The sequence below is a fragment of the Lactuca virosa genome, chromosome 7 (genome assembly GCF_052849685.1).
Source record: "Lactuca virosa cultivar CGN04683 chromosome 7, Lactuca_virosa_CGN04683_v6, whole genome shotgun sequence".
In the NCBI taxonomy this organism is placed as follows: Eukaryota; Viridiplantae; Streptophyta; class Magnoliopsida; order Asterales; family Asteraceae; genus Lactuca; species Lactuca virosa.
Window position 1 is genome coordinate 59,588,897 of NC_136432.1, and position 17,559 is coordinate 59,606,455.

The following is a 17,559-nucleotide window of genomic DNA, read 5'->3' on the forward strand; positions in this document are numbered from 1 at the left end:
TGAATTATATTGAGAGGCCAATTGGCGTTTTGGAAAGGAAAGTGAAGGTCCTGCGCAACAAGGAGGTTCCGTTGGTAAAGATACAATGGGAGCATCGGAGGGGATCCGAGTGGATATGGGAGTCGGAGGCTGAGATGCGGGAGCATTACCCGGAGTTATTCGTTGCAGCTGACTTCGAGGACGAAGTCTAAGTCAAGTGGGGGAGAATTGTAACATCCCAACCGTCAGGTATTATTAATATTGTTCCTTTAGACTTCACGTTGAAGGTCTACTCGACGAGTTGGCGCTATGACTCGTCGAGTAGCAGCGGGTTGGTCCGCGTGTTTAAATGACCTACTCGCCGAGTCCAATTGGGGAATCGACGAGTAGGAGCTGGCAGATGAAACCCTAAATTTCCGGGGTTTGCACCCTATTTAAGGATCACTTATCCCCCCTTAGCCTCTCTTACTGCTCCCCTCGAATTCAGAAACCCTAATTCGTGTTCTCCTCTATATTGGTGTGCTTCTTAGCTTGGAAGGGAGATTTGGTGAGGAAAGGTTTGAAGACCAAGGAGTTTTGAACAAGGAACAGTTGGGGATCTGAAGTCTACCTCACTTTATCATCCATTTGGACGTATCAAGTCATCACCTTGAGCTAGTTCTAGTTAAACCCCCTTTCTATATTGAGCTTTGGGACCATTTTGGGCATTTGGTGTTGCATTTCGAGTGATGAACCAAGATCTGAAGTTGCAACTTCAGATCTAGGCTCATCTTGGCCCTTATCATCATAAAGTCTCAGTCTTTAGCATTTTGGTGAAGCCCTTTTGCCTAGAACCCCCTTCTTTAGCTTGTTTTAGGTCATTATCACCATGCATGCACGTAAAGTTTGCAACTTTACGTGATAAACATGCCTTGGGAAGCTGGATCTACAATATGGAGCCTCAGCATGGCTTAAAAAGCATCTATATGGATGAAGGATTGAAGGGACTCGGCGAGTCGCAAGGTCGACTCGACGAGTCATATGAAGGTAGGCATGAACTCGACGAGTTGATGAACAACTCGGCGAGTCCGTTGAAGATTGCCTGGAACTCGGCGAGTCGTTCGAAGACTCGACGAGTCAGCTATGGTTTCTCCCAATTCTTGGACACGTATGAACTCGGCGAGTTAAAAGGGAACTTGACGAGCCAATCAAGGATTTCACGACTTCTCTAGTTCAGGAAGGACTCGACGAGTCGAGTCAACATGGATTGTTGACTTTGACTGTGGACTTTGACCAAGAGTTGACCAGTTGACTTCTGAGGGTATTCTGGTAATTTGGAGATTTATGAAAAATGGTTTTATGGTAACTATAGGTGGTGGAGTTCGTGTTGGTGATCCGGGAGTTGAGTTTTCCAGTTTCAGACGTCAGTCGCAAGGTGAGTTTTCCTCACTATACTCAAGGGTCTAAGGCACCAAGGCCGACCCTTTGGATTATTATATGGTTATGATATGCTAGTATGATCTGTTAGATCGGTATCCTAGAGGGTAGGATAATATTATATGATATGTGGTATGGCCTGTTAGATTGGCATCCTGGTAAATAGGATGGTGTTATGTGCTATGTGGTGAGATCCGTTAGATCAAGTATTGTCTATAGACTGTTATGTGATTATCTATTATATGTGCACATGTTTGTTTAGCGGTTGAGGCTTATCTGCTTGGTGCGAAGGCCAATAGACCTGGGCATTCCAACCTGTAGGTTGTGGGCCGTGAGTATTCCATCCCGAGGATGATTGGACTCAGAGTATGTGGGCATTCCAACCTGTTGGTTGTGGGCCTGGGGTATCCTAACCTGATGGTTGATTGGACCCATAGTGTGTTGGCAATCCAACCTGTTGGCTGTGGGCCTGGGATATTCCAACCCGATGGTTGATTGGACCCATAGTATGCTGTTTATGATTATATGTGTATTGTTGTGGGTATGGGTATTTTGGGGGAACTCACTAAGCTTTCAGGCTTACAGTTTCAGTTTATTGTTGCAGGTACATCAGGGGATCGTGGCAAGGCAAAGGCGTGATCGTACCGCTCCTCACTTTTTATGACTTTGTTTATGGGATACTCTGATATTATACATTTTGAAAACAAGTTTTGTAATGGTTAATGGTTTTGGAAATGTTTTAAAAGTTTTAAATTGGCTTGAATTTTTGGGTGTTACATTCCTTCTTCTTCAAAGATCACCAAAATGCTTGAAATACCACCAAAAGCTCAAAAACCACTCAAATGGGGGCTAGGGTTTAGAGGGATGGAGGTTGTAAATAATAGGGTTTGGTGGTGAGTTAAGAAGCTTAAATAGGGTCCAAGACCCTAAATTAGGGTTTGGGCCTGACTGGAGTACGCCCAACGTACACCATTGTACGCCCAGCGTACTGACCTCAGCACTAGTACGCCATACGTACAAATGTGTATGCCCCGTGTACTCGCTTAAACCCTAAAACCATGAATCTTCCGAAGGCCATAACTTCTTTGTTATAAGTCCATTTCCGATGATCCTTATATCCACGAAGAGGTAACGAGAAGCTCTACACTTCTATCAACTCATACTTGCCTTAAAACCTCTCGAACAAAAATCCAAATTCCATAAAAGCCCGAACTGACACTTTACCGAAATACCCTTTGGCTCCAAAACACAAACCGAACTTCCCGGATCATCTACCTTACCTACACCCAAATAGGTCTAAATCTCTTTTCCTCAATGGCCCTAAGTCTGATGATGCTCGGTCTTCGGGCCACCACCCCGCATTAGGAAATGATTGAGGGCGTTACAAATATACCCACGCCCCCACCCCATCACCATTTTGTATTTTACACAAAGTCCCTTTATGTAGCTTAAACTTTATTTTTTAATTATATCTTAAAATTTTAAAATAGAACTTTGGATGGGTGACCATTTTTTTTAATATTGTATCTTTTTGTATTAAAATAATTGCTATAACTATTCTGAAAAAATATGTTAGCAATTGTTTTGAATTCGATTTCAAAAATATCACTTTAATTTCCAAAATCTCTTCAAAATTCTTTATGCTTTGTAAGTACGCTCTTTGGTAGAAAGCATAAGAGAAATTTTTTTGCATATAAATTTACTATGAGGCAGTTTGGCATGTTTCTTATTGGATCTAATAAGGGGCTAAGTCAAACTCAAATTAAAACGATTAAATGCCACAATTAGAAGCATCTGATTTGCTTGTATAGCCTCTTATATACCTTTTATTAGGTTTAATAAGATAAGATAAGAGATTGTGTGAATCGAGCATTGACTCAATCAGATATCACTCAATAAACAACTATCAAACATCCCTTATGACTTATTTTATTTCTCATGGAGGACATGAAGTAATTAAATTCAAACAACTATAATGTGAGTATTTTTTTTTCTACAACGGCACCACACTCTAATCTACTCCTGATTTCTATTATGTCTCGGACGGGACTTGTACTCTCAACTTTAAGGATGTGGGGCATCTCACTATATCATATGAATATCGATCAACGATCAACATTTGGTTATATTATTACTAATTTTGATTGTCAATATTTTACTTTTGTTGTAATCAGACTTATCTAAAACTAATCCTTAATCCTAATCAATACATGTTCATCGTCAGTTAACTTCAATGTTAGACAGTTCTAACCATTAAAACTAAGTTTGACTTGACCAAATGTTCTTTCATGGTAAAGTGATTCTCAATATCTGATTTGAAGAGAGATTGAAATGGAAAGTATAATTTGCCATAATACACATAATCAACCCAAAAACACATTGATATAAGTTCAAAATAGACAATAAAGATTCTTGTATTTTGACTTGACACATTTATTCAAGTGGCATGCGTTCGATAATGAAGTTTGCTGCTGGTGATGCACGTGGAAATGGCAGTCTCACCAAATCTTGAAGCATCTTCATCTCTTCATCAACAGAAACATTTGGATTAAGCTTTATTCGTGCTAACTTTAGCACAAGTGACTTAGCCATGATGAGCTTCACAAACTCCATCTCATATCCCACATTACAGAATCGTGTTATCTCCAGTTCTTTAAGATGATCCAACTTAAGACCCGAGTGATCTTCAAGATCAAACCAGTTATCGAAAGTTTGTTCACCCCACTCCTCATGGTCCCTACACATCTAATCAGAAAACATGTCAAAAACTGTTAATAAAAACTATGAAGATCTATTATTCCTACATGAGATAGCATGTAGTTTATATTATTTACCTTCAGATTAATCTTCTCCAAATTTGGGGAGTTGTTGATCAAACAGAGAACACAGGAAATCTCATCTTCTTGCAGAAAACATACATCAAGAACAAGTACCCTCAAGTGGACTAGTGGAGTGGGGAGCTTCTGTGGCATACCATTATCATCTACATCAAAGTCCTTTAACCAAATACCAAACCATAGATTAAAACACAATGCTCTTGCATGAGATAAATACAACAATCAAGTTAAGAACTATTACCTCGATCCAAAACCTAGATATTTTCAGAACCTGAACCGAAGATAAACACTTAAACAACTCAACAAATTCACACTTTTTTAGCTCTATACAGTTTGTGAAATTAAATAAATCCTGCATCAAAATACCTTTTCGTTGTAAGAAAGTATTTAACTGAAGAAGCTTCATGAGTAGTTATATGGACATTACATTACCAATGTCAATTCCTCAATTAGTGGGCAATTTATAAGGATTTTTAGAAGCACATTGACAGTGATCATACAACTGTTAAAGCACAAGCTCCTTAGCATACGAAATCCATTACATATAATTGGAGGCTTAATCACACAACCCATGAGATCTAGGTGTTCTAATCCTTGCAATGAAAAGAAAGAAAAGGGTAGCTTGTAGCATTCACTTGGCCTTTTCACAATCTGGAATTTCTTGATACTTTTGCTCCTTGAAAGATGAATTATTATCGGGTCGATCTCCTTAGCAATTTCTGTATCTTTAATATAGATACTGAATTCTAAAAGCGGACCCGTGTGTAGAATTAAAACATGGAGGATGTATTTGATAATTAAGCTTATGTTTATTGAATTCTTCACCATTAGATGATACATTAAGCACATTAAATGCAAGTTTTGGCATGCTTCTCCAGCAATACCTCCATTTCCTTAACAAAATGCTCGTCTTTACTGCATCTTGAAGTGGCATTAAAGTTAGAATTTTTTCAATTATGTCTTGAGGAAGAGTGCTGATTCTATCCATCACTTGATAAGTTCCTCCAAGTTTGATGCTCTACAAAACTACAAAAAAGTGGAATTCAGAATCAGATATATGCGCAAATAGCACAACATTAAAAGGAAATATGAATTCTTGCTTCAAACAAATAGGAACTGATTGCTGTAATGAAGACAAAAATACCAATGAAAATCAAACATATTCATGGTCAGTGACAGTAATACACTGATACTAAAGTCCCAAATCCCTTACTATATCAACATCCGAATATCAAAATAATATTTCCTCTGGATAAATTTCTTGTAAACTCAAATCCTTCATGGGATCCAAATTTATTATACATCAATGATCCAAATTTACTTGTTGTGGTATATCTAAGTGATTGCATGATAATATAATTGGCAGTTGTCTCCAATAATAATTGGAGAATAGCCAATAATGACTTTGAGCTTATGTGGGGTTGTCAAGTCTCATCTATAATTGTATATACATTCCAATATCCCATTGATGGTATCACCAGTTCAAAATAAAAATACAAAATAAATACTCCTATAGGATAATAGGAACATTGTACTATGGAGAAAATCAAATATTTAATTACAAAATTATACATAAATCCTGCAAATCAATTTTGTAAGCAAATTTAAATCATTGAAACCCATATGGCAACAGTAGTACAAACAGACAGAATAAGGAAGGAGCAATCGTGCAGTTTGAATCATAACTTCACCGCATAAATTACGAACTTAATTAGGTCTTTCAGTTCACGGTGAAACTAATTTACCCGATAGAGGAAAGTATGCCGTATGCGTGGTTTAAGAAGTAATGTAATGGTGGCACTCGATTACTCGAATCTCGCCAACCGACTGCTGCTCCGAAAATATGAACGAAACGATCAACGATTTCGCTCCCAATTTCAAATTGTTTACCCTCCCTCCTGTAATCGTGTATCTCCGGGTTTTTTTAATTTTGTTGTATGAAAAGTTTTCCAGTTATTTCCAAAAAAGACTTTATATTTTGATTTTTGTTAGACTTAAGATTTTATTTTTTTTCCGAAAATGACCTAAAATTTACCGGTTACTTGTTATTTCAGACCCAGCAGGTCACCAACGGGTGAACTGAGCTTTTTTTTTTTTTTAATAAAAGACCCTACATTTTGTATTTCTTTTTTCCGGTTTAGACTTTGGTCCGTTTAGTGTACGTTGGTTTGATCTTCCGTATGATGTGCATCAAAGTATCACATTGGCAACTAAGTGACTAAGTCCATACAATATGATTAATTATTTTAACCCTTCCTTTGATTTATTTTAAAGAGAGTGCCGAAGGTTTCATTTTAGGGGTTGTTCGCATGATCTCGCAAGAAAGAAACGACTCTTCCCTTCCGACAAGTGTTCTTGCAGCAAATCGAAGGACGAAGGGCAACGATAGTCTGTTGCCCGGTTGTTTCCTCGTGGTGTCTTCTAGAAATCATGTGGGAGAGGGAGCTGTTTCTCATGGGGGCGTTGAGGGGGGCAAAGTGGACAGTTGCTCAGGACCTAATTTTTTTATTATATATTTTTATTTAAAAATAACAACTTATAGTAACGACAATGGCCCTTTTTTTCTTGTTCGTTCTGGGCCTTTGAATATATTTAATTCCTCATGACCGGCCCTGCTGTTTGTGTTGCTGTTTTGGGGTCCCGATAACTTTTTCGGCGAAGGTTTAATCTCGAGTGGTAGATCAAGGGAAAGAATCAGGTGGTTTGTGAAATCACAATGGTTCTTCTAATGCAAATTCCTTGAGTCAAGAAAGGTGGCCATGTATCAAGGAAAAGGCAGAAGACGATAAGATACCACCATATATCAAGGTTGGGACTTGGGAGTCCATGCAAAGTATTTGACGTTCTGGTAAGTATTCGTAATTGTAAGCTTGGTTGTGCTTTGTTATGTTTCTTCTCAAGATATCAGAGTAGCTTAAGGAAGGATCAGCCTCCTTGCGCCCCTTGACGACTCACACATCTCCAAGATGTGGCCACCCTCAAAGTTAGCATAAGCATGAGGCTCGCCCCTTGATCAAGCATCCACGAGATGCACTTTTGGACTTGTAATTTAGGAAATCAAAACAGAAATCTAGTGGACTTTGTATTATTAGATGCATAGTATACGTCCCTATGATGTCTAGCTAGGTGAGACTCGAGCAAGATAATCTATGATCGATGGGTCACACTTTGTCACTTAATTAGGTTTTCATGAAAAAATGTTAAAGAATGGGGTTGTGACAATAATACTGAATCATGATGAGACAATTAGGATAGATCAGCCTTTATTCATTATATGAATAAACATCAATAAATAAATGCAATGACCAATTCGTATTTTATCCGAATAAATATTGACACTCACTACTAGAAAAAAGGTTTTCCTTGACGGACAATGTCTGTCATAAATGTCTATACATGACAGACAAATGTCTGTCATTGAAAGCCATGTCATAAAAGAAAATGACAGCATTGAAAGCCATGTCATAAAAGAAAATGACAGACATTTGGTCAGTCATAAAGTTTACGACAGACTTTTATGACCAACAATTAAGACATACATGCACGACATGCGTTTTCGACATACATTTACGACAGACTTTGTATGTCATAATTCGTAACATTTTTCCAACTATGACAGACATTTACGGCTACAAATTACGACATATGTTTTGTACAATATGATTTTTGACATTTTTTACGACATACTTTGTATGTCATGGTTATATATATATATATATATATATATATATATATATATATATATATATATATATATATATTCTAAATTTCTACCAAATCTTAATCAAACTAAATTACATATTTAATGTCTAATAACGCAAAATAAAATATCATACATATATAAAAAGGCTTACACGAACTATCGTGTCAAATTCAAAAATACGGTCTAAATTCATAAAAAAAAGTAATTGTCAAATTCATATCACTAGTAAATAAACTTTATGACATAAGTAGCTCATTCTTCACGCACCCTATCAAGCTCGACCTCTGTATATTCATTCTTCCCCCAAAACTGAGACAAAAACTAATATATTAGCAAAAAAACTATTAAAGAATTATATATGTAAATATTCTACAACACTTCAAGTCCATCAAATAACTAATAGATTTACTTACATTGTTATTCAACACTTCAAGTCCTTCATCAACAACCGCTTTCATGAACTTAAGAACATAATACCCGTATTCTATGTAACCAGGCTGAAAGGGAAACTGTACAATTATATAGTAAATTGATCAGTAAAAACAATAATATATTAGTCAAATCCAGCTGAAATTAAAGTTGCAGTTTGTGCTAACCATAACATTTATCCGGTTCACTTTAACCTTTTTCTTTGATCCACTTTGTCTTGCATGCAAAGACAATGCTCTACAAAAATTTTTTTGATGAAATATATCAAAGAAAATAATTTAATTTTTCAATAATTATTTTGTGAAAAGGTTAAAAAAAGTCTCCACACCTTCATTATATGCATTTGTTAATCTATTCGAGGAAATCCATGATTTATCCATCCAATAATTTGTTACCAACCTACAAAATTATGAAGTATTACAAACAACCGATTTTACCCCTTAAATCTAATAACAATAACATAAAAGCATAAACCTAATGATCGAAACGTATATAATCTCACCAATTTTCACTTTTTAATTTTTATGTTTTCTTTGTAATTTGCCCTTATATAATACAACAACATACCTTGTCATCCCTAAGGAATATTATCACAAAATGTAAGAAAACAGAAAATTAAAAAGTGAAAATTTGTGAGATTATATATGTTTCGATCATTAGGTTTATGCTTTTATGTTATTGCTATTAGATTTAAGGGGTAAAATCGGTTGTTTGTAATACTTCATACTTTTGTAGGTTGGTAACAAATTATTGGATGGATAAATCATGGATTTCCTAGAATAGATTAACAAATGCATATAATGAAGGTGTGGAGACTTTTTTTAACCTTTTCACAAAATAATTATTGAAAAATTAAATTATTTTCTTTGATATATTTCATCAAATTATTTTTTGTAGAGCATTGTCTTTGCACGCAAGACAAAGTGGATCAAAGAAAAAGGTTAAAGTCAACCGGATAAATGTTATGGTTAGCACAAACTGCAACTTTAATTTCAGCTGGATTTGACTAATATATTATTGTTTTTACTGATCAATTTACTATATAATTGTACAGTTTCCCTTTCAGCCTGGTTACATAGAATGCGGGTATTATGTTCTTAAGTTCATGAAAGCGGTTGGTGATGAAGGACTTGAAGTGTTGAATAACAATGTAAGTAAATCTATTAGTTACTTGATGGACTTGAAGTGTTGTAGAATATTTACATATATAATTCTTTAATAGTTTTTTTGCTAATATATTAGTTTTTGTCTCAGTTTTGGGGGAAGAATGAATATACAGAGGTCGAGCTTGATAGGGTGCGTGAAGAATGAGCTACTTATGTCATAAAGTTTATTTACTAGTGATATGAATTTGACAATTACTTTTTTTATGAATTTGGACCGTATTTTTGAATTTGACACTATAGTTCGTGTAAGCCTTTTTATATATGTATGATATTTTATTTTGCGTTATTAGACATTAAATATGTAATTTAGTTTGATTAAGATTTGGTAGAAATTTAGAATATATATATATATATATATATATATATATATATATATATATATATATATATATATATATATATATATATATATATAGGTTTAGGTTCTATGGAAAACAAAAAACCCTAAAAAAAACCCTAAAAATCATAAAAATGCATAAAAAAAATACTTAGAGATCACAAAACTTTTTTTTGAATTTTTTTTATAAATAATCACAGCTTTTTCTTAAATTCGCTGAAAAAAATAAAAACTCAATTTTTTTTTATAAATTTTTTTTCAGCGAATTTGTATAGAAAGTTGCAATTTTTTCAAAAAAATTTTTTTTTAAAAAGTTCTGTGATCTCTAAGTATTTTTTATGCATTTTTATGATTTTTAGGGTTTTTTTGTTTTTCAAATAACCCTTCCCTATATATATATATATATATATATATATATATATATATATATATATATATATATATATATATATGTGTGTGTGTGACATCCCCATTTTCACGGTCAGAAAAGACTGATTTTGTTTATGCTTTATAAAAATCAAAGTACCTCTTTTAATAAAAACGTTGCGGAATTTGTTCCTAGAAAAATATGATAAATGTGTTATTAAAGCATTTCCGAAGAAATGTATTTTATTCATTTAAAAATATTGGGATGTCATTGTCAATACAGAGACATAAGCATAAAGAGAACTTACATTCATTATCGCTAGTGATTTATATCTCCTTAATCTCTCAGTGTAATGTAACTTCATATCGACATCTGTGATACAAATAAACTGAGTGGGTCAGGTTGGGAAACCTGGTGAGTACATAGGGTTTTCAACCCACAATAATATAATTATTAAGCTTAAACATCAAACAATCAACCCAATTACCCATCGCCATTATCTTTTTTACTCTTAAGGATCTACCCTAAGAATTAGTTATTCCTCGTTCATTCATTCCTAAGGATCATCCTAAGGAATCGGCACGAAATCCATCGTTGCCAGAGTTTACTCAACAAGCACTAAGTCACATAGTCGCCAGGATTTAGGCACTAAGTCTCATAGTCGCCAGGGTTATCTCGTTTATCGACAGTATCGTTTCCGAGAATCCACTCGAAATACATGTCAATGGGTTTTTAGAGTACAGCTGGTGAATACACAGTTCAAATACACCTACAGGTTGCGAGTCTGCTAGTGTTCCACTGGACTGTCTAGAATAGTCCGTGGTTGTCATCCATACTCTACTAGATGACGGGGCCAACACTTGGGTAAAAGGCTTCTCTCATGGTTCACCTCTCACCATTATCTCATGGTCTATATCACCTCTCATCATTTTGTTTTTGTCACACAGCAACTATTTCATCTACCCATGTTTTACCCAACACATTTTGTAGATATAAAATACATATACAGTTTAAATCATTTAAAACATGTATAAAAATCTTTCACCCAGCATAGACGGCAAGTATACAGACAATATGCACACATAGCATGTAATTTATATTAAATACTTCATATCTATGTGTAAGATGAAAGTAACTATGCACTCACTTGGAAAGGTGGTGACTCGGTACTCGGACAGCATTTCGTTACTCTTAAAACAATTTCCTTCGACAAAACCTAGTATCATTACCACTAGGGTTTAGTCTAATATTCACTGAGACTAATTAATAGTCTAGCTATTATTACTATTATATAAGCGTTAAACAATACTCTTCACCCACTATGTACAGACAGGGGCCAGACATAAAACACTGGAGGGCAGGATCATTTTGACATATAGCACTTCTGAAATCCAGCAACCCTATGCGGCCCTTTAAACCAGATTCTCCGTACCGCGAGTGGTTAAAAAGATATTATAACGACACATATATAACCCATAATAATAGCCTAAATAATTATTATAAAGTCCTAATAACGTTACTATAATTAAATAAAAGCTATATTAAAAATAGCGTAGGCGTAGCTCACTTACAGCGGGTTTTCTCGAAAACCGGGTTTCGCTTGGAGCAGCGTTTCCGAGCCGAAAGCTCTTCTTCTCAGAGCTTCCCGATGCTCCGGGACTTGCTTCTAACACCTTGGAGGTGCTAGGGAAAAACCTTGAAGGTTTGGGGGTATTTGGGAGGAAAGAAGTGGAGAGTTGTGAAGAAAATGGGAGATTTGCACCTCTATTTATAGGCTACCAGCGCCGAGTACGCTGAGCGTAATGGGTTTTTAAGGGTTACACTGAGCGTACTCAAAATTACGCTGGGCGTAATGTGCCACGTGTCACCATCTGGTGGCTAGCCTTGGGGAGGAAGCAACGGCTGTGATCACGCCGCGTCACCAAAACTCGCACAACACCCTACCGACTTAGAAAAATCATAACTCTCGCATACGAGCTCCGTTTTCGACGTTATTTATATCCACGCGTAGGTAAAAACAAGTTCTACAACTTTCATTTAGACTCATTCGGATAGTTATTGACCGATCTTAAATTTAACAGTACAAGAAGATTATACTGTTAAATGTCCGCGTAAAATTCATAACTTCTACATACGGACTCCGTTTTCGTCTGTCTTTTTACCGTTGAGTTCCTATTAATGAGATCTTCAATTCTCATTTAGGTCGCATAGGCCAAAAACCGCTCGATCTAAAATTCGAGTTTCGGGCCGTGCACTGATATGCCAAATCTTAGAAAATTCATAACTTCCTCATACGAAGTCAGATTTGAGCGTTCTTTTTTTGTATGTTCTCGGTTTAACGTATAATACAAATTTTGTTTATATAACTAAGGCTAAAAAGTCATCTATCATAAATTCACTATTTACGTCTTCCCGATGTCGAGTCGGTTCCGTCGCGAAACTTCGACGGGTCATAACTTCTTCGTTATAACTCGGATTTCGGCGTTCTTTATATCCCCGGAATCCTTGTTTCGACCACTAAAACTTTATGTAAAGATATTCGGCTTATCTCACACTTTAATTTTGACGCTTATTTTATTATTTTTTATTCTTTATTAATTATACCTTTATAATTAAGTATAAAACACAGAAATTCACATAATTCACATAATACTCAAATATTTTATCTTTATTACTTCAAAAAGAGTTACAATAGTTGACCTAGACTATTACATCACCTACCAATGCTTAGTCCCGAAACACGGGCGTTACAATATATAACCATGACATACAAAGTATGTCGTAAAAATATGTCAAAAATCATATTGTACAAAACATATGTCTAATTTGTAGTCGTAAATGTCTGTCATAGTTGCAAAAATGTTACGAATTATGACATACAAAGTCTGTCGTAAATGTATGTCGAAAACGCATGTCGTGCATGTATGTCTTAATTGTTGGTCATAAAAGTCTGTCGTAAACTTTATGACAGACCAAATGTCTGTCATTTTCTTTTATGACATGGCTTTCAATGACAGATTTGTCTGTCATGTATAGGCATTTATGACAGACATTGTCTATCAAGGAAAACCTTTTTTCTAGTAGTGTTAGCTGCCAATGTGATACTTTGATGCACGTCTTGAGATACCAAGAAGATCGAACCAACGAAGTACTAAACGGACAAAGGTATAAACTAAAAAAATACAAAATATAGGTTCTTTTATGAAAAAAAAAGTTCAGTTTACCTGTTGATGACCTGTTGGGTCTGAAATACCAAGTAACCGGTCAAATTTGGGTCTTTTCGGAAAAAAATAAAATAAAATTTTAGGTCTAAAAAGAAAAAAAAATCAAAATATAAGTTCTTTTATGGAAATAACCCAAAGTTTTCCGGGTCTTTCAGTTCGATAGGTGATATCCTTGGACTGTAGAGTCTGTTTGGGTTTCAACCAAGGGTTGTAGTGTACTATTTTTTTTAGGTCAACTGGTTAACGAAGTCAAAATCGGTGGTGAAGAGAAAAACAACATTTTTTTTAATTTAAAACATATATAAAAGTTAACTACAATACATCTCAAACTTTAAAACAATAAAAAAAACATTGCCAGACGTCTTCGTCTTGTAGTTTGGTGGTAGTGGTAGTGATCATTGCCTCCTTTGTCATTTATAGTTTACTTGTCAAATTCGTTGTTTAGTAGTACTTCAAAAACAATTATTCTTCTTTGGCAAGTGGTATCGACAATCTCATAGTTATTTCTAGTTGTCTCAAGTTTGCCTTCAAGTGGTGAAATATGTTATATCCGTCACACCATCCAAGTAGTTTTCAAGCAAATGCATACTTCCACCAATGTAACACTCTGTTTCGAGTCGTTTCATAATTTGGGGGCGTGACTCGAAGATCAAGTTGTTGGATTAGTGTCTAAGGCTGTAACTATATTTGGTAAGTACTTGACCCGGTTATGCATGGTCCTTTTGGGTTGCCTTCACCATAGCAACTTGACAGGATGATTTGTTAAGAGAGAAGAAATATTATTAATATATTATGAGAATAATATATTGAGGAAATAATAATATTATTTGATTAATATAAGTCATATATTAATTGAGAATTAATTTGGTGACTTAGAGAGGTTAATTGAATAAAGGGCATAAACTGTCAAATGTGTGATAGTTGTATTTTGGGCTATGTATCCTTATGGATATTAGGGTGAACGAAATTTAGGGGCTTGGGAACCTTAATTTCGTCCAAGCCTTGTATCTAGAAGGATCTTGGATTGCTTAGGGCCTAAGTCATTCAATTAGGGTTAAAGGAGAAACCCTAATAGCTCATAGTATAAATAGGACCCTTGGGATGGAGAAATTGACACTCTTGCAAGCCAAGGAACCCTAGGGCCGATTTCTATCCTTCCTCCCTCTCTCTCAAGATCATCTTCTTGCTAGTTGGTGTTTGTAAGCCATTAGAGGAGTGACAATTGTGACTCTAAGCTCCAAGAAGAAGAAGTATCAAGCAAGTAATTCAAGGTATTCTTTCAGATCTGATTTCATATGATTAGATTCAATATATATTACATTAGATCTAGTATTGCAAGTCTTGGATTCAATGCATGTTCAATTAGAGAAACCTAGATCCAAGCAATTAGGGTTTGCATGTGCACATAGGAAAGTTCTTATGGCTCAAACCCATCAGTGGTATCAGAGCTTTGATTGATTTCTATTGAATTGATGCATTGGTTGACTGCTTGTTGCTTACAAAATTCGATTTATGTGATTCTGACTGCTATACTCGGCGAGTTCCACTGTGGACTCGGCGAGTAGCTCCAACTCGGCGAGTCCATAGAGGAACTCGGCGAGTTCAAGCGTCAGAGTGAGGTAGTTTCGGGATTTCTTGCTGTTTTTCTTGAGGATACTTGCCTTAACTGTTTTGGGTCATTAAAATCCGATTTGAATCATATATATGAGTATATTCTTGACCAAAATAAAAGATAATTGCCAATTAGTTGAATAATAATTTCCTTATATGATTTTGATTGATTATTTGAATTGAATTGGTAAATTGTCATGCAAGTAATGTTAAGTAAGATCAAATTGAGATAATCTAATTTGTTGATTTATATTATTTGCTATTTGATCCTTATGTTTTGAAAAGTTCAAAAACTTGTCCTCAAATTTTGAAATTTATATTTTGTGATTAAATGTTTAATTTGAATAATTTAAATTTCAAATCCCTAGAATTTTACAAGTTTAAAATTCAACCCTATACTATTATATTATTACAAGCTTAATATATATATATATATATATATATATATATATATATATATATATATATATATATATATATATATATATGTATAATTTAAAATGCTAGTCTTACCGTTAGTAGGCCTCATTCACGAAGCCAGTCTATAAGGTGGGTATAAGGTTGCTGCCTATAAAATGGCGCTTAATGGGTGTACATTTACACCCACCGCTTGCTTGACTGGTGGAGGGTCGTTAGCCGAACGGGTAGGATAGGGCAAACCTCCTCTCATTAATAAGTATAATGAATCTATATAAAGTAACTAAACATGTTTTATAAAATTCACAATCTTAGTTACTTTAGGAAAAGTGAATTGATGCAATCCCATGAAATTACACTTTGTACCCTCGCTAAGACATTAATGGAGCGCGTGTGGTTAACCGGCACATTAATTGGGTTCTAAGCAAAGGTGGCAAAGGGTGACTCATTGTTTGTTATAGTTCAATGGAGCATGTGTGGTTAACCAGCACATTGAATAGGTAACTGTAACAGTGGGGGTACCTTGTACATTTGCATGGTTATTCACACCCACTTTGTGATCCTCGGCATCCCAGTCACAAACGAGAGGGGCATATCGAGATTTAAACATGTCATTGAAAGGTTCAATGAATCTCAATGAAATCTAGGAATTCTCAATACATTTAAAACTTAAAGCTTATGTTTTTCATGGTGAAGAATTAGTGAATCGTCATTCACTTACCTCCAAATTATTTGCATGTTGGATTACGGCATCCCTTTTCTAATATGTAAATAATGTTGTTGGGTCCTAGCCCTAATTTTCTTTTTGGGTGTTAATTAGGGATTTAATCTAATCAAACTTTGTTCTTTCTATTTGTAGATGTCTAACGCAAACAACACAGCTGCTAGCTCATTTCCTCTAATGAGCCTTTGTCAAAAAGTGACATTCGATGGAACGAACTTTAGCGAATGGATAAGATACATTCGCACAATCGCGCGTTACGAGGACAAAGAGTATGTTCTCGATGAGAAGCTCGAAAAGATCGATCCAGAAACTGCTACTCCTGAAGAAATGGCTGTCTTTGAGAACCATGAGCGTGATGCAACGAAGGTCCATTGCATCATGATAGCCACAATGAACTCAGAATTCCAAAAGTCCTATGAGGACATGTATCCTTATGAGATGCATCTAGACTTGATGGAGAGGTATCACCAAAGCGCGAGGCAAGAACGCTATGAGATCATAACGAATATGATTACTGCTAAAATGGGAAGTTGAGAGTCTCTTACTGTGCACTTGCAAAAGATGCAAAGGTATGTTGATCGTCTTCGCAAGTTGAATGTCAACTTTGGGGAAGATTTGGCTATCGACATTGTTCTTCACTCCTTACCCTCATGCTACAACCAATTCAGGATGACCTACCACATGAACAAGGAAGAGGTCACCCTAAGCAAACTTCAAGGGCTTCTGAGGACTGCTGAGAGCAACCTCAAGGACAAGTCTGTTGCACCAACTCCCAATCCACCCGTTGCTCCTGTTTTGGCTATTGGACAGGGAAGGGGCAAGAAGAGGAAGGCTTTTTCAAAGAACCACCATAAAGGAAAGTCCCAAAATGGTTCCTCTTCTAGTGGGACCAAGGTTGATACTGCTAAGCCCAACCCAAACCCAAAGGAGGCAGAGTGCCACCATTGCCACAAAATAGGGCATTGGAAGAGAAGATGCCCGGAATATCTGCAAGCCATCAAGGATGGGAAGATCAGGCCATCTTTCGCAGGTATTTACACAATTAAATCTAATGATTCATCTCATGCTATTTCTTGGGTTCTTGATACAGGGTGTGGTTACCATATTTGTTCTGATTTGCAGGGACTAGGAAGAAATAGGGATGTGGAGTTTGGAAGAATAAATCTAATCATGGGAAACAGAAGAACGTCGCCTGTCACCAAGATTAGAGTGTATTCTTTAGTGCTTAGAAATGGATTAAATTTAGATTTAAATAATTGTTGCTACTCGCCAGATATGGCAAGAAACATCATTTCTTTTCATGGTTTATTTAGACAAGGATTTAGATATTCGTTTAATAATGAGAATGG

General features: G+C 35.5%; 1 protein-coding gene across 1 annotated transcript; it reads right to left on the reverse strand.

The window, feature by feature from the left end:
* Nucleotides 1–3,828: 3,828 nt before the first annotated feature.
* Nucleotides 3,829–8,939, reverse strand: LOC145126692 (uncharacterized). The gene is made up of 8 exons (XM_079062002.1): nt 8,932–8,939; nt 8,532–8,601; nt 8,349–8,444; nt 8,203–8,256; nt 5,071–5,250; nt 4,504–4,584; nt 4,230–4,391; nt 3,829–4,140 (listed from the first exon to the last, which is right to left on the reverse strand). The coding sequence occupies exons 1-8, from the start codon at nt 8,937–8,939 to the stop codon at nt 3,829–3,831; spliced, it is 963 nt and encodes a 320-aa protein (XP_078918128.1).
* Between the last annotated feature and the right edge of the window lie 8,620 nt (nt 8,940–17,559).

Excerpts from the sequence above, each read along its gene's own strand:
- LOC145126692 (XM_079062002.1), bottom strand. Across the intron at positions 8,257-8,348 it reads TTGAAGTGTTGAATAACAAT|TTTTTGTCTCAGTTTTGGGG; the intron begins GTAAGTAAATCT and ends CTAATATATTAG. Across the intron at positions 4,585-5,070 it reads TTGCATTTAATGTGCTTAAT|GATTTATTTAATTTCACAAA; the intron begins GTATCATCTAAT and ends ATTTTGATGCAG.